We start from the raw sequence: 16,798 nt of genomic DNA, 5'->3' as shown, positions 1-16,798 counted from the left end.
ATTAATTATTATTTTTAGTGAGGAGTCATTAAGATGTTGATGATATTCGCAAAAGGGAAAATAAATTTTTGTGTAAAAAAGATAGATTTAATACATGATTAATTATTTGCTAATATACAAATAACAGAAGTGCTTTATTTCTTCCATTCATGATTTTGGAAGCAATTCAATTCAATAATATCTGAAGTATCTGTTTTATTGCCGCAAATTGGACAAACATGATCTGAACACATCAAATCAAATGCATCTTTGCAAAATAGATGGCCGCACGAGAAGAGGAAAACGAAAGATTCTTTTGAAGAAGGGATTGGTGACTTAGAAGATAAAGGACATACGTATTCTAATAAAGTATTAGCTCCACGAAGATCAACTTCTTTAGAATTCTTAAGATGCTTTAGATATTTAAATCTTTTTGGTAAGATTTTTTTAACAATAGCTTCTAATACGTCTTCTTTTCTAAAAATACTACCTGATCGAGATATTAATATAGGAACTTGCAAAAGGAGACCTGTGAGTGCACACATTTTCCAATATGAATCAGCATTTGATTCATTTTTCTCTTTTTCTATTTCCTGTCGAGTCTTTTTAGTTGACTTTGTCGTCATATCTTGTCTAGTTGTTATAAGTCCACCATCTAAGCCCATTTTTCTAAAACTAAAATCTCACTTTTTTCCCGAAAAAATAATGATTTTATCCATTTCTGATTTCACATAATTTTGATCAAAATGGAATCTTTGCAAAGCATTATAAGGATAACATCTTTACTCTTCAAGTAAGTGGATCCTCTAAACAGTTCATTAACAACTCATTACAAGTAACAAAACCAGAATACGCAATAGAACCACGCGATAAGAAATATGACTGGTGTTCAAACTGTAATTATAATTACGAGGCTCTACCATATATTATTTTCTCAATGAAAGCAAAGAAATTTAGATTCAATAGTTACTTTATCCGTTGTGGATGCTGCTACGAAGATGGCTGCTGCTGTGATGATGGATACGGCTGCTTTGATTGCTGCTTATACAGCTGGTCTCTTCAGATTTCGGATGATAATAAGACTTGGAAGGACGTTCATTCAGTCAGCAAAGACAATGATATGAGGAGATGCACTGAAAAGACTTATAAGTTAGAAAGAGAATATACAGCAAGATTTGTCAGGATTCTTCAAACTGAGGCTTGCCCAGGATTTCCACTATGCATGGCTCTGAATAGGATAGAACTCTTCGGTGATGCTGTCGCATTATCAGAAGATTATAATGAAGAATTTGTGTCATATCACGATGATGACGATGATGTAAGTATTATTGGCCATATCTCCAAGAACGGAAATTCTAATGCATAAGCTTAATTATTTTATGCTATCTTAGTTTATTTTTCTTATTATTTTTAGTAAATTTACGTATTCAAACCATTTTATTAGTATTAAGACAGTGTGTATATTAAAGATGCTACAAAGACTTTTATTTTTTTGAAAGGTGGCACGCTTGCCCGATGTATTTGTAATTATATTATATATATCAAATTCCATAAATAATCTTGGTAAGTTAATACCTTTACATTATTGATAGCAAAACTTTATTCAACTCATTTGGACAAAACGAAACATAATATGCTTTTTTTTTATTTTCCATGGTACAAGTCACAGCATTGTGTAATGAAATAGAACGTGTAAGCATTCTTAGAGAATGCGGGAAACTGAAGATCAAGATAAATGAGCAAAGAATCGAAACATTGAAGTCTTCAGCAGTATGCTTTTCAGATCTCATTAAAGAAAAATGCATTTTGAATAAACAGATATCATCTGTTGAAACAGATCTATATATCAAGTGCAAGGATTCAATCAACATACTCAAAAAATTTATAGACACAGGAATTCTTGAATTTCAAGAAGATGAAGATCATTATCATGATATATTTGAATTCGGGAAATATTTTCGTAACCAATTCTTGATACAACTGTATATAAAACATATCAAATCAGATAGTTCCATTACCAATGAAAACGTGTTTCCGAAGTATGAAATTTCTATTTTTGAAAACGATTTAACAACACAAAATCAATGCCTTGAATATATTTCATCACACTTATATTGCTTGAATGATGCTCATATTATCGAGTATACAGTTCAATTTGGATATGACTTCTTCGAAAAAATTTTAACTTCTAAATCTCTAAAAATTGAAAAAGAGGATAAATTATGCATGTTACTCCTCGAAATTTGTAAACAGGACAATAAATTCTTTGATTTATTTAGATACATTTCATTAGAATATTGCACTTCTCATACATTTGAAGAAATTTATATTTTTTCAGTTGAAAACTCATTCGAACCAATTCTTTTAAAGATTTACTATGATATACTGAAACACTCGAACAAAATTAGAAAACTTGAAATATCAGACAGTTCTAATTCATTATTTGAAAAATATTTACAGAAAAATCAGTTTGAAATATCAATTAATGATGCTCATGAATTTGTCCTCATTTCCGAAAGAATTAATGCAGAATTTTCTTCGTCATCTGTGAAATTTGGAAAAATAACAGATATTAATACTTATTCAATTCATAATGATTTCACGACACGTTGTGACTCAGCTAATCAATGGGTTCGTGTTGATCTCAAAGGTTATAAATTAAAACCAAGTTCTTATATTTTACTTTCAGCATTCACTTCGTCCTATCTTTTGAGATTTTGGAGGCTAGAAGGTATAAAGGAAAATGGCTCAACTGTTATTTTGGATAATAAAAATTATTCATTTCAGCATAATGAAACTAAAGAATTTCCACTCCAAACAAGCGACTATTTTGTTGCTTTCAAGCTAATTCAGACAGGAAAAAATCAACACAATAAAGACGATGATAATGAATTAAGTATCCAAGTTTTTGATTTCAAAGGCGAATTAATTAAAATTTAAAAATTAAATTAACCATTCATTACATGTTTAATTAATTATGTCTCAAATTGACTAATTATTCTGAGTGGATGCAAGTTACAGATGCTCAAACCATTAGTATGAATTAGATTTTTGCCACTGAATATTCTGACGAAGTACAACAGGCATTGGATGATTTAGAGCTAGAGTTTCGAAGTATCGGAGCAATTCCAACTGTTGAATGGTTTGATTTTGAGAGGATATTTCTATAATGTTCAGGTGGAGCCGAATTTGCAGGAGCTACAATTCCCTCAGTATTAAACTATGGTTATGAGATTCAGTGTAATCATAAGCCGAAACATGATATGCTTGCTTATTTATTGGAAAAAGTCAATATAATTTTCTACAAAATGCTAAATGAAAAATTTGACATTTTATGAGTAAACGTCAAAATTATACTAAATCTTTTTTATCGAGTAGTAATCTTAATAGAGAGTTACGAGTTATGGAGCAAGATATAAAATTTGATAGAGAGAGGGTGAAACTTACTCACCAATCTCCAATTAAGAAATTAATAAAGAAAACTAACAGAGATTTACAGAAAATTGATCAAGAAATTGCAAGTATATCAAAAGAATTGAGTGATTCTGATGACGAATATCTCAATGAAACGATTCCAAAGACTCCAAAGGAAAGAAGTCGTTACTTTCAGAATATAGAACCAGCTGAAGCAGAGATAGTACGTTCTTCAATCAAAGAAGCTCTCGATATTCCAAAAAGATCAAAAGAAAATTATAACGAAAATTCAAATCGAAGTCAGCTTAACTTAAACATAAATACATCTGTGAGTGGGTCTGATTTTCCTAAATCTACAAGTAATTTATCTCTTTCAGACTTAGAATCACAAATTCATTTAAATCCAAAAGATGAAGAAAGAAGAACAAAAATGCTAAGACTATCATATACTACTAATGCCTTATCAGCTACACAAGTTCGTTCACAGATTCCCAACCAGACAGAAATGAGTTTACAAGATTTGCAATCAAAATCGATGAAAAGAGCTAAAAGACATACTCGAACTATTGATGACTTCAATTCAAAGTCTACATTGTCTGATACAGTCCGCAAACCATATCAACCCCCATCTCCAGGAAAAATAAAACAAATTGATGATATATTTCTACTTTCCTATGATCCAATACTTAAAATTACATATAAGCAATGTGCGACTAATCTCTGCGAAGATTGTGACGATTTGATTGCTAAACTATCCCAATAGCAAACTATCTAATGAAAGTTATCTGGCCGATTTCGAGATATTCAATATCTTGTTCATCAAATATTTGTTTTTAAGATATAAAATGTATTTACAATTTAAATATTTTTTATCACCATTTGTCATCATGTGTTATTATGTTATGGACATCATAAGGTGGCGCTGCCGTTTGAAGCACAGCATTTGATCTGGCCAATCACCGTACTTCAAGCATATCAGCAATTGATTTCGGTATCAAACTTTCAGGAAAATAACAAACTTTGAGATTACAGTTACCATATGCTTTGTACTAAATCATATCTGAAAGTTTGAGATCCAAAAGATAAGTCAAAATATGTAAAAACCTCACACAAATATTTAGGGGATTATCATTTTCGGCTGTCATCGAATTATTGAACTATAACTCTATTTCTATTAATTTAAGCGCAATCAATTGATACACAACTTTATTTAATAGCTGCTTATTCATATTATAATTCTATTTCTGACTTCAAATTATTTCATTTTTTGTGAATTTCGAGTCAATTTTTTTTAGCGAAGTCAAAATCATAAGCTCAAACTTTTCAATTTACTTTCACTAAAATTTCCTAATAGATGCATTGCAATCCAAGTAAGTATCATTGCAATGCAATCTCATAAATTCATCTTTTTAGTATGACCCTGAAAATAAAAAATTATCATTGTCGTCTGACAAAAATGATAATTTTGTCACTTTTTCAGACGAAAATAATAATCATTCAATATTAAGTGAATCATATTCATATTGCAACTACTTAATATGGGCTATATATCATGTACCAAGATTCATTATCCAAATCAGGTCATCACTGATCTAAATCTTTACCATATAACCTTCAAAAACTCTTTCTACTATCGATAGTTAGATCCGTGTTGAATTTGTCAATTTATATAAAAAAGTGACAAAAAATGGAGAAATTTCGTCGAGGCTGGGTGATATCATTACTTGGTGGTTATTCACCTGGAATTTCTCCATTTTATACCATAATAAGAACATTAGTCCTCGCGTTTTTGATTCTGATACATTTAATTCCAATATTTGCAAGTTTTAGTCCTGTTGCAGGTGCATTTTTTGCACTTGGTCTATCTCTACCGCTGTTAATCACAAAATCAATCATGTATTACTTAAATTCTTTAGTTAATTCCTCATTTGAATTAGAAGACAGCGGAGAAAATAGAGATGAAGTTGTAACGAGGGAAGAAATTCCACCTCCGCCAGGAATTCCTCAAAAATTATGGAGATTAAGATCAAATTTCGCTTCAAATGTTTCAATAACAGAACAAATTTTCACAGACTTACTAAATAAAGGATTCGATACAAATTCCATCGTTTTATTCTTCAAATACGTAAGAAATCCGTCATTGGTTGATGCAATACCTTCAAAACAAGAAATTATTCCTCAAAAGAAAGAATACATTAAAATTTTCGGTATGATTTGTCCTCTACCATTTAACAGACAGACATTAAATGCGCTGTTTCCAGGAAATACGTCGATAAGATATTTAATTTATTTATTTTTCTTATCGATGACACAAGAAACCCTTGTATCAATAATTATGCAGTATTTCTCAGTGTATGAAAGAATACTTTTAGCGTTTTATTCAGGTTTTTCTTTATACTCTTTATTATCACCTCCAGAAGTCGATCCATACTCAACAACTCGTGGCGATATCATGACTGGAATTACAAGACCATTTTACATCACGATTTTTTGCTTGTGCTGGTTCATTTTCTCTTATTTTCAATCAAATTCCGTAGATTATGAATACAGTGACATTTTAAAGCTTACTATTTACTGGAAGCAAATATATGGTATCATTTCTGACACTTTTCGTACTGCATTAGGTGCATTTCCTCTAGTTTTATTAATTTTAGTTCCAATGCCATCGACATTCATTACATGGCTACTAGAAGGAATTTCTTATTATTCGTTTGGCCTTTCTGGCTCAGGAGGATTTGTCCATTCGATAATTCAGTTCATTCGTTCGTTAATTGTTTACATTATTATCTTTTTCATTGTCAAGGTTATAACGCCTGTCCGATTGTCATGCGCGATTGGCCTTGCACTTCTTCTACTGCAGTTTCCTTTGACATTTACTTCATTAATTAAGAAGAAAATGTTTAAGTTCTACTTTGTTATTATCTTTTCGTCACTTGTTGGGTTCGTCTCTTCATATTCCAGCGCTGTAATAGCTTATATTTCGTTTGAAAGCATCGCAACTGTATCGTGCGTTTTTTGTACGCTTCTTGACTTCATCTGGCCACTTATCAGTGCCAATAGCTACTATGTTTTGTTTTATATGAGAATTTTTTCAACTCCATCGAAAACTATCAACGCATTAAGGCTTTTGACGCCTTGTTTCTTCACTCCTTTATTTATTGGAGGTATCCTACAGCGATGGAACTCAGATCCTTATATTTCCGCCTTAATTATTGTAGCTGCCATCAATAATTCTCTTTGTCAGAGCTATATTATGGCATTATCCATCATTTTAGAGCGTGTTACATTCGGAATCGAGCTAAAATTGCCGAACCCAGCACTAAATTTAATATTATCAATGACATTAGCCAGAAAACTCATGAATATCTCCACAGTCATAGATTATTGGCGAAGAGGAAGGTTGACGGGCTTATATATGTTCTATGATACGTATTATTCCGATACAATTAAAGATAAAATCAAAGATTTCCTTGTCACTTCAGTTTTTACGGCCATGCCCGGTCCAGATCGTGTCCTAGCAACCCCTGCTTTCCTGTGGTCACTCATTACAGGCGCTCCCTTCCTTTCCCCTCAAAATTTGTCACTTTTTATGTTACCATGTGCTCCAAGACCCAATTGTTTCTGGGATTACACTGATAACAAAGACGACAACATTGCGAAACCATTTATTGTATCGCTAACGGAGCATCCCGTTGAAGCTCCCGTTTATTATTCCATGGCAAGAGCTTTAACTATGAATCTTGCGAATATTATTAGAAATGGAACTCTCGGAATTGTTGATTCCAATGATTTCTTCTTGTTCCTGAGTGAGCCACTGGCCGCATTTGTCCACATTGTCGCTTTGGAATCTCATTCTGTCAGATTTCAGGTCAGAGGATTAGAATACAACGACGAAACCCTATGCCACCTTGGAGAGATCGCCAAACTCAAGGACGACGTCGTGTTGTATAAAGACAGAATTCCGAATTTCAGGTCACAATTAACTTATGCGGGGACGAACTGGAAAACTAGGGCCACAAATGTATCATTGATGCAATATAATGTGATAACAATCCAATTGAACAGGTCTTTCTTGGGTGTTGACCAAGAAAAAACAAAATTTTGGGCTGCAATCACTTTTTGTCATCAATTAATTGGAAAAGAAACAATTATTATTGATGAAGAACCATCCCAAGACATTCCTTTCGAGTTGAACAATGTAATAAGTAACATGTCCATTGCTATTGACAGAGAAAAAGCTGCAACAGCTTATTCAAAGTTCCTCGAATTGATTTTACAGGATGGATACATTTCTACTGAAAAGATTTGTAATTTCTTTATCAATACACAGCATCAGGAAACAACAGATATGTTATATGCTAATTTGTTTTCTCCTGCTGCACAGTTATTTGCATTGATTTTATCAATGGAATCAATGCAGATGACACCTGATATTTCACAAATATTGGAGTGTATAAATTTCACGAATGAAACAATAGAACATTATATTTCTGCTCCTATTACTTCTCAACAGTTCCAAGAGACATTTAAATCGGAAGAAGCTGATTTGTTCTCAATTACAGAACGATCTGGAGAGAAATTGGCCGTGTTCTTCAAAATGTCTGAAGTTAATTACGACATCATTCATATACAGAGAGAATTTGTTAAATGTTTCTGGGCAAGTGAAGCTTTCTTACAGATATTCCTTGGAAATAACAACAGCGAAAGATTATCTATACAAGAAGATGATCATATGCTTCATAACTTGATTCTTCAGGCTTGTGACCTTCCAATTGGATACCCTGCTTATGTTTCTCCAATCAAAACTTCATATTGTCCTTCTCCTTTCTCTATCTTTTACTGATATTATTATAATATAAAATTTTTGTATGTATTTCGTTTTATATATCTATCAACTATTGCTGTTTTTTTATTTAAGTATTTAGATCAGATGATATTGATGATCTTAATAGTTAAATCTCGAATTTTTCTTCGGATCATGTCATATAGATTTGATTTTTCTAACGTCTAAGTGTTACACGAGATACAATCATGAGTCTAATATAACATTTTATATCAAATCTTGAATTAAGAACTATTTTGCACATGTATGTTGGCATTTCGATTCACCAACAATAAAGCATTATAATCAGTATTTTCACTTTCTTTAGCTAAAAGAAAATATATATAACTCTTTATATCATTCATTCAAATGAAATTACTAATTATTCATCTGAGAATAAGTCTCATTGGAAGTGCATTAAGATCATTGCACAAATGTTTACAATTCTCATGATTTTCTTTCCTGCATTTTTAGACATGTTATATGTTGTTAATGCACAATGAACAAACTATAACATGAAACAATGCGTTTTTAAAGGTTCAAAAGGTCAATTCAAAGATTTTTCTGTGTTAAAAAAATTTTATCTGATTAGAAAAAATGATTTTTATTAATCAAACAATAATATTTAATTTGCTTCACGTTTATTTTGGTTCTCCATTGAATCATCGAGTGCAACTTTGATTTGATCAATGAGTTGTCTATTTGAATAGAAAATTAACAAAATTCCTGAGAAATCAAGCAAGTATTCATCATGTAATCTGCATTTCTTGCCTGGACCAATGACAACACCATTAACTCTGAACGTTCTGTTGCCAATATTTGTAATATAAAAATTAAAGTCAAGTAAGAAGGAAATAACAGCTTGGTTTCTCGAAACATGAACACAGGCTCTTTCACCAAACTCCGATAAGTTAACATCAACATCGAAATCGAGTGTTCCACGTCCAATCATGATTGCTTCCCTTCGCATGAAGAATTTGAGCTTTTCGGACCTGAGAATTGCTAAATCATTTGGAGAAAATTCTCTTTGCCAGTAAATTTCGCTGATTTTGTCAAGTCTGTCTAATTCATCCGAAGCTTTTGAAGATAACTGGTCATAAATCACGGGTTGGTAATTGCATCTGCATTGTATGAATTTTATATCCTTGATCGTTGAATCTTCTGATGCTTTTTGAGTTGATGTTCCGAAAAGATCTTCGTAAGCGATTTCTCTGGTATATTTATCTAAAATCTCAGATACTTTGTCATTTGGAAGCTTTTTGAGTTCGTTGTATCGCTTCTTGATTTCTGAATTTTTTCGATAAATTGGAAACAATTCTCCATACATTTCTATAAGATTTGAGATGTTAGAACCTGGTTGTAATCTAATAAATGTTAAAATTATAAAGTCTTCTTCAAGAGAGAACTCTTTTTTATTGATTTTGGATTTTGATTTTGGAATTTCTATTTCTCCATTAAGAATAGATTTGTATATTTCTTGAATTTGATGTTTTGTATATCGAAAAAGATATTTACTATGCGCTGGAATTTCTGTAACTGGATATATTAAAGATAATTCTATTAATTCCTGTACTTCTTCAGGTTTTGGTATAAATTTTGGCTTTTCTGGAGGATTATCAAACTGAGATGCTAGATCCTTCATATGAGGAGTCATTACTACTGTAAAATTCGAAGTTTCAGTCATTATAAAGAATAATAAAGGGGGATCAAATCAATATAATTGGGTACTTCTCTATGAAAAATAGAATTTGATAAAAAAGAATATTATATGTAGTATACGTAGTGCAAACGATCAAATTTGATCTCAATTCAAATGATTTTGATTTTGAAATCAAAATAATCATTCGAGCAATTCAAATTTAAAATATACGAAATCAACTCTTTTTGTATTACACATGTATTAATAAAATTATAAATAATATTGACAGATCAAAATCGCAAAAATGGTCAGCCACTTTCAAATTTCTTTAGAAACAAAAAGTGACAATGTCTTTCGAGCAAAGCTCTGATAAAGTTGTACATATTTCCAATTTACCATCAGGTATCACCACAGATTTTATAAAAATACTTTTGCAAGAATGTGGCGAAGTTGTCAATGTAACTCTAAAAGAGAGGCAAAATGGAAATTTTGCATTTGTTACATTTGATACACCCGAATCTGCATTGAAAGCAATCAAAGAATTTAACTATACTAAACTAAACGGTTCGCCAATAGTAATTACTCCTACTACTCAAGAATATCAGAACTTAATTAAATCTGGCGAAGGCAATTTATATGTTCGCGGTTTAGATGTATATATTGAAGTTTCGCAGCTCCATGAACTATTTCAGACATATGGAGAAGTTATCTCTTGTAAATTACCAACAGGAACTGATGGCTTAAATAAAGGTTATGCTTATGTCCAATTCCGTGACCCTAACGATGCTGAGAAGGCTCGTGTTGAACTGAATGATGCTGTGATTAACGGAAAGAAGATTTCTGTTGAGCCATATAAAAAGAAAGAGAGACCACAGAAAACAAGCCCGGCATCAAATCCTAGAGGTGCTCCAGCAAGCGACGATGTCTTTACTAATATATTTATCCGAAATCTTCCGAGCAACGTCAGAAATGAAACAGATTTGGGCAATCTTTTCAGCGAATTCGGCGTTGTCATCTCTACTAAGATGCTCCCTGACGGTTTCTCAGGTTTCTGCAATATGATTGACCATGATTCCGCTGTCAGAGCGATTCAAGCTTTAAATGGCAAAGTTATTGATGGCAAAGTTCTCGAAGTTGTACGCGCTATCTCTAAGGAAGAAAGGATGGGAGTTCCTCGTCCAGTTCCTGGAAAATCTTCTTATTTGGCCCCTAATTCATTCACAGGATATTCATCGAATTCGCAAAGTGCATTCTCCTCGCAGCCAACAACTACACCTACTCCAGCACCTAATCCTACTAATTCTTCCTTTGGATCTTCATCAACAACTACATTCGGCGGTTCTTCATCGATGTACGGCAATTCTTCGAAATTTTCATCATCAGCAAGCTCAGCATATACAGCTACATCCGCTCCAAGCCCATTTGGCTCTTCTTCTTACTCAGCATATGGAAATAATTCGACATCTGTATTTGCAACATCTACAACACCCAGCTACACCGGATCTGCCTTCGGCATGAATACCAGAGCACCAAAGAATACTTACGGATCTTCTTCCTACGTATCAAATCCACAATCAGCCTACGGAACTCCAGGAGGCTCATCATCCTACGTTCCACCACAAAATACAGCCTACGGAGTTCCTTCCGCACCTTACGGAGCTTCCGCATACGGTGTTCCTAAGCAGACAACTCCATACGGAAATTCATCGGCATTTGGTGACTCCCCCTACGGAATTCCGAAACCATACGGTGCCAATCCAATGTTTGGCAGTCCATACGCTCCTCAGCAGACTTATACAGCGTTTGGCTCTTCATCAGCGTACGGGCAGCCATCTCCATCTCAACCAGCCGGGCAAGGATCTCCAAACCAGTCTAGATTTGGCCAGCCTTCTTACGGACAGTCTGCTTTCGGTGCTCCTGCGAAGGCACAGGTTTTCTCTGCTCCTGGACAGAACCAGTAACTTCTCTTTTTTATTATTTTATATATATATGTTTTTATTTATCTTTGTTTATTTTATTTTACGAATTATAAAATTCTTCAAGGAATTTTGTACTAAATAAAGTAGAGTTTTATATCATTTATGTTCATATATATATGAGTTAGGGAATTATGTGTTCAAAAATTTGAATTTGCAATTTGATTTGATGAAATACAAAATAGAGTATTAAGGATTCAAAATTGGAATTTTCTCAATCATTTGATTTGTTGAAATATATATTAGAGAAATGCACATTCATAATTAGAAATTCAAAATTAATTTGGTTTGAAAAAGTTCGAAATAGAGTATTAAGGATCCAAAATTGGAATTTTCTCAATCATTTGATTTGTTGAAATATATATTAGAGAAATGCACATTCATAATTAGAAATTCAAAATTAATTTGGTTTGATGAAATACAAAATAAAGAAATATGTAGATTTGTTCTTGCTTTGATGAAATATAAATTAGAGAAATGTAGATTCAAATTTGAAATTCGTCATTGATTTGATGAAATTCAAAATATAGAAATGTTGATTCATCGATTGACAATGAAAAGAAAAAGACACATGCTATTAATTCTATCAATCAAGTTGATGAATGAAGAAGAATTAAGTTATTGATTGATGTAATTATATGAATCATAGCATATTAGCTATTGCTTTTAAGGGTGCAATTTTGATTTAACATTTTATAATTCGACGACTTTTAAAAAGTGACATAGTAGATATTTGATATCTAAGTATAAATCAAGTTTTATAATTCTGTATCTTTAGCAAGCTTACCGTAATGGTTATATTGAAGAGAACGACTTTTTAAGTTCTCTTCGACTATGTTCTCAATTTTTTTAAAAAAAATTGTGAAAAAAGTCGATTATCATAATTATACAAGTCATCACTTAATGTCTTCGTCATATGTTGGTATTGATCTTGGTACTACATATTGCAGTGCCGCCGTGTTCAGTAATGATAAGGCCAAAGTGTTCGAGTTTGATGGAGAAAACTCAATCCCCTCAATGGTGTATTATGGCACACCAAATCAATATGGTTATAAAGCCCAAAAGTTATTAAACAATAATGAATACACAAAGAATGTTATTTATGATAGCAAAAGAATGCTTGGTAAAACATATAAAGATTTATCTAATGAAATTCCTAAATGGACTTTTGGTGTCAAGCCAGACAGCAATGGAAACCCACTTATTCTAATTGATAACGGAAAATGCCAAACAAAAATTAAACCTTATGAAGTTTCAGCTTCAATACTAAATTACATTCGAAAAAATCTGGAGAAAAAAGGTATCCCACTTGATCATGTTGTAGTAACTGTTCCTGCGCATTTTGATCAAAAGCAGCTTGATGAGGTTCGAAATGCTGTAAAAATTGCAGAATTTCCTAATCCAGAGAAGGTTTTTCTTTTCAAGGAGCCATCATCTGCTGCCCTTTGTTATAGGAATACTATATCATTAGATAAAGAAAGGAGATCTCTCTTTGGTTAAAATTTCTAAAGATCAGATAGAAGTAATTGCCCAAGATGGAGACAATCATTTAGGTGGAAGAGATATTGATAATGGTATAGTTGAAGATGCAATCAAATCTCTTAGCATGAAATATCCGAAAATCGACATCGAAGCATGCAAAAGTATTCTTGTTTTAGATGCAGAAAAAGCCAAGAAAAGTATATCCAATGGACACAAATCTTCAACAATATCATTGAGAATTGAAAACGAAATTATTGAATACACATTTATGAAAAATAAGTTGGAAAAAATTCTTGATCCTCTTATTCAGCGAACAATCACAATTATTAGGAGATTGCTGAATTCACATAAAGACGCAAAAGTTGAATCTATTCTTTTGGTGGGAGGCACATCTATGATCTATTACGTTAAAGAGTCTTTAGAACTTGAATTTGAGGACGACAATATAAGAGTGATCAATTCTGTTGATCCTTTGACAGCTGTTGCAATTGGTGCTGCTCAAAAAGCATTCTTTGAATTCTACAAAAAACAAGAAGAAATGAATGGGAATCAAATTGTGCTTCCAAAAAATTTCCCAAAGAAGATGATTGAAGCCGTGTCAATAACATATGGATTCGAATGTTATATACATGGTACATATGAGACAACCATGAAGAAGATGATTATGAAAGATACAAAACTTCCATCAGAGCCAATTACTACCATCACAAGCACTAGTTTTGATAATCAGGAAAAAATAGAATATGATATTTTACAAGGCGAAAGTTTAGAAGATTCAAGGAAAATTGGAGAATATACCTTAACTGGACTTAGTGGAAACAAGAAGGCAGGTAAAGAAAAAGCAAGAGTAACATTCCAAGTTGATGAACAGAATTGCTTACATGTGAAATTCCAATTATTGAATATTGAAGGAGCCAAAGAAGAATCAATGGATATAGATTTATCGAAATTCCTTCCAAGCTATGAAGTAGAGAACGATCTCACAAAACTTACTAAACAGCAAATTAAAGAAAGTAGAGATAAAATTGGAGCTGATTCAAGAAATTACGATGAAGAACTTGGTGAATTGCAAGCAATATTTGAGGAATACCAAAACAAAGCCAGAAAAGGACAAAACAAAGATGCAGTCAAATTCTGTACTGAAAAACTCAATTTCATTGATGAGGCATATTACATTGAAGATCAGGATTCAATAGAAAATGCAATTGAAGAAATTCAAAAGGAAAAACGCATTTTTGAACAGAAATATAAGAATTTATGTAATTAGATATCTTATTTACTTATAAAAACCAATTATTAAATCATATCTAATTTTTCCATAACATTCAGGTTTGAGTCTCACAATCAGGTTTTGTGAATCCATGTATGTGAGTTATTGTATTGAATTATCTTCAAAAAACAAATAATTTTGATAATAATTGAAACGGCATTTTTATATCTAAAATCCTATAAATCATGAACCACTTTCACATAATACCGTATTTATGATAGTGCAATATTATTTTTATGTCATTTTTATCAATGATGAGAGGAAAGCGCTTAGATATGTTAATGGATGAACCTGATGAGATGGCTAATTTAGATAATCAAATTGGTTTCACTCCTAGGCGATCTCAAGTTGCTGGAAATAACCCGATTTTGAGTTCTGAATCTGCAGATAATTCACAACAAACACCAGAACCTCGTTATAATTTCGGAAAAGCATCATACTTTCAACGAAACTTTGCAAAGCGTCTTCCTAAGCAAGAGGCTCAAACAGCTGAAGCAACACCAAATAATTCTCCTTCAAAGGAACCAGCAACAACACCAGCGACAGCTCCACGATTACAACAAAATGAAACTCAGATAAATACTCCTACATTTCAGCCTCAAAATAGCTTTGTTCCAAATCCAACTCCGATTGGGCCACAACAAAACGATGGATACGATGATGATGTCGATGCTGATATCGAAGATAATGAGGACCCATCAGTTAAAGCGAAAATACTCAAAGAAAAGAAGCAGAAACATTCAAAGAAAAGCAAACATGAAAAATCATCGAATCTCGACCCAGAAAAGCCTGCTTTTTCAAGCCAAAGTGCTGCAATACAAGTCAACTACAAGCGCCCTCTTACATCAAGCATCAGTGCTGATTTGGGACCAAAAACAACTCCAAAAACTGAAGAAACAAAACCAGAAACAAAAATTGAAAATAAAGTCGAAACTAAGCCATTACAAAGGCATAATTCGCCATTAAAGTTCCCAATGTCGGTCCCTGTACAGAAACAACAGTCCGCAATTGATCAAATCCAGAAAATTCCGGAAAATCAAGATTCAAAATCTCAAATCCCGCAAAACGAGATTTTAATCGAGCCCCTGAAGCCAGATCCTGCAGATGAAGAGAGGAGAGATTTAAACCGTGTAATGATGGCCGTAAAAACCAATAATAATATTCCTAAAATTTCTAATACGAATACGAACCTCGTTCCACCCACTCCCCAAATCAATCCAAGCAATAGTTCACAATCCATTTCGAATATGCAGCAAAATACTTACAGAGGACGTCCAACAAGAACAACAAGTTTTAATCCGCTAAAAATCAGCGGTACAAATAACTACAACGAAGAACAATCAACGCCATCCAACTTACAACCACATCCAAAGCCTCACAAAGACCCAAAGATGTTCTCAAAAGATTCAATTTCAATTCAATCGAATCCTAATGAGTTCCAAGATGTTTTAGTACCTCCAAACTCAACATCCAATGTACAAACCCCATTATCCCCTGTTTTCAAACAGAAAGATCCAAATGAAGACAAAAAAATTCCGAAAATTCCGATCCAAACTGCATCTATCGACTCTTTCTTCAGCGCTGCGGCATATTCAATCAGTGAAGCCTTCTCTCCTCCAAAGATTGATATGCAAAACCTTCCAAATGCAACAAATGCGATTCGAGAAAGATCCGTTCGAGCAAGTGAAGCAGTTTCGAGGCTGACAGGTAGTGTAGAAGGTCTAGAATCATCTCTTTCCAACACTGTTTTCCAGTTCCAGTTCACTGCCCAAAAGATTACGGATGTTGTTCAGAAATCTCGTTTAGTTTGCGACAAAAACGACGTTTTACTTGATAAAATGAAGAAATCCGCAGGAACAACGAGCTACAAGATGACGTTGCTTCAAATTGTTTTGAGAGTTGTTGCTGTTCTTTATTGGATTGTGATGTTGATTGTAACAACTGTTGTTTCGCCATTCTCAAGAAAGAAGAGAGAGAAAATCACACTACAAGATGCCCAAGAAAGAATGGAAGCTGCAAGAGAAAATCTAAGAAAGGCAAGACAAATTGAATCAGAAACTGATACTGAAACAGGTGAATAATATTTTTATCTTATCTTATGTTTGTTTGTTTAAAATAAAAACTTTTTTATTATATTATTAAGCGTGGTGTCACTCCATGGTGTTACACTTTGCATTTTCTTGAGCTTGTATAGATATTTAGAGAATAGTATTAAG

At 32.8% G+C, this 16,798-nt stretch overlaps 10 protein-coding genes across 10 annotated transcripts; 8 read left to right on the top strand and 2 right to left on the bottom strand.

Moving 5' to 3' along the window:
• Positions 1 to 11: 11 nt before the first annotated feature.
• Positions 12 to 672, bottom strand: TVAGG3_0914730 (nuclear DNA replication termination; the record flags this gene model as incomplete). The annotated part of the gene is made up of 1 exon (XM_001307985.1): positions 135 to 644. One exon carries the CDS (start codon positions 642 to 644, stop codon positions 135 to 137), a length of 510 nt encoding a protein of 169 aa, XP_001307986.1.
• A 13-nt stretch (positions 673 to 685) lies between these two features.
• On the top strand, positions 686 to 1,412 carry TVAGG3_0914720 (galactose-binding domain-like family; the record flags this gene model as incomplete). Its single annotated transcript, XM_001307986.1, has 1 exon — positions 917 to 1,345. One exon carries the CDS (start codon positions 917 to 919, stop codon positions 1,343 to 1,345), a length of 429 nt encoding a protein of 142 aa, XP_001307987.1.
• Positions 1,413 to 1,632: 220 nt separating this feature from the next.
• On the top strand, positions 1,633 to 2,919 carry TVAGG3_0914710 (spectrin binding; the record flags this gene model as incomplete). Its single annotated transcript, XM_001307987.1, has 1 exon — positions 1,633 to 2,919. One exon carries the CDS (start codon positions 1,633 to 1,635, stop codon positions 2,917 to 2,919), a length of 1,287 nt encoding a protein of 428 aa, XP_001307988.1.
• Positions 2,920 to 3,313: 394 nt separating this feature from the next.
• TVAGG3_0914700 (uncharacterized protein) lies at positions 3,314 to 4,156 on the top strand (the record flags this gene model as incomplete). Its single annotated transcript, XM_001307988.1, has 1 exon — positions 3,314 to 4,156. One exon carries the CDS (start codon positions 3,314 to 3,316, stop codon positions 4,154 to 4,156), a length of 843 nt encoding a protein of 280 aa, XP_001307989.1.
• Positions 4,157 to 5,080: 924 nt separating this feature from the next.
• TVAGG3_0914690 (pecanex family) lies at positions 5,081 to 8,253 on the top strand (the record flags this gene model as incomplete). Its single annotated transcript, XM_001307989.1, has 1 exon — positions 5,081 to 8,236. The coding sequence occupies one exon, from the start codon at positions 5,081 to 5,083 to the stop codon at positions 8,234 to 8,236; it is 3,156 nt and encodes a 1,051-aa protein (XP_001307990.1).
• Positions 8,254 to 8,807: 554 nt separating this feature from the next.
• On the bottom strand, positions 8,808 to 10,050 carry TVAGG3_0914680 (G-quadruplex RNA binding; the record flags this gene model as incomplete). Its single annotated transcript, XM_001307990.1, has 1 exon — positions 8,841 to 9,899. The coding sequence occupies one exon, from the start codon at positions 9,897 to 9,899 to the stop codon at positions 8,841 to 8,843; it is 1,059 nt and encodes a 352-aa protein (XP_001307991.1).
• A 151-nt stretch (positions 10,051 to 10,201) lies between these two features.
• TVAGG3_0914670 (RNA binding) lies at positions 10,202 to 11,850 on the top strand (the record flags this gene model as incomplete). Its single annotated transcript, XM_001307991.2, has 1 exon — positions 10,202 to 11,815. The coding sequence occupies one exon, from the start codon at positions 10,202 to 10,204 to the stop codon at positions 11,813 to 11,815; it is 1,614 nt and encodes a 537-aa protein (XP_001307992.1).
• Positions 11,851 to 12,733: 883 nt separating this feature from the next.
• On the top strand, positions 12,734 to 13,330 carry TVAGG3_0914660 (ATP binding; the record flags this gene model as incomplete). Its single annotated transcript, XM_001307992.1, has 1 exon — positions 12,734 to 13,330. The coding sequence occupies one exon, from the start codon at positions 12,734 to 12,736 to the stop codon at positions 13,328 to 13,330; it is 597 nt and encodes a 198-aa protein (XP_001307993.1).
• A 106-nt stretch (positions 13,331 to 13,436) lies between these two features.
• TVAGG3_0914650 (unfolded protein binding) lies at positions 13,437 to 14,579 on the top strand (the record flags this gene model as incomplete). The annotated part of the gene is made up of 1 exon (XM_001307993.1): positions 13,437 to 14,579. The coding sequence occupies one exon, from the start codon at positions 13,437 to 13,439 to the stop codon at positions 14,577 to 14,579; it is 1,143 nt and encodes a 380-aa protein (XP_001307994.1).
• Positions 14,580 to 14,740: 161 nt separating this feature from the next.
• On the top strand, positions 14,741 to 16,720 carry TVAGG3_0914640 (uncharacterized protein; the record flags this gene model as incomplete). Its single annotated transcript, XM_001307994.1, has 1 exon — positions 14,837 to 16,663. One exon carries the CDS (start codon positions 14,837 to 14,839, stop codon positions 16,661 to 16,663), a length of 1,827 nt encoding a protein of 608 aa, XP_001307995.1.
• Between the last annotated feature and the right edge of the window lie 78 nt (positions 16,721 to 16,798).

This window comes from Trichomonas vaginalis, chromosome I (assembly GCF_026262505.1).
Source record: "Trichomonas vaginalis G3 chromosome I, whole genome shotgun sequence".
NCBI lineage: Eukaryota > Parabasalia > Trichomonadida > Trichomonadidae > Trichomonas > Trichomonas vaginalis.
The sequence above is the reverse complement of the archived record's forward strand: the minus strand, read 5'-3'. Positions and strand labels throughout refer to the sequence as shown.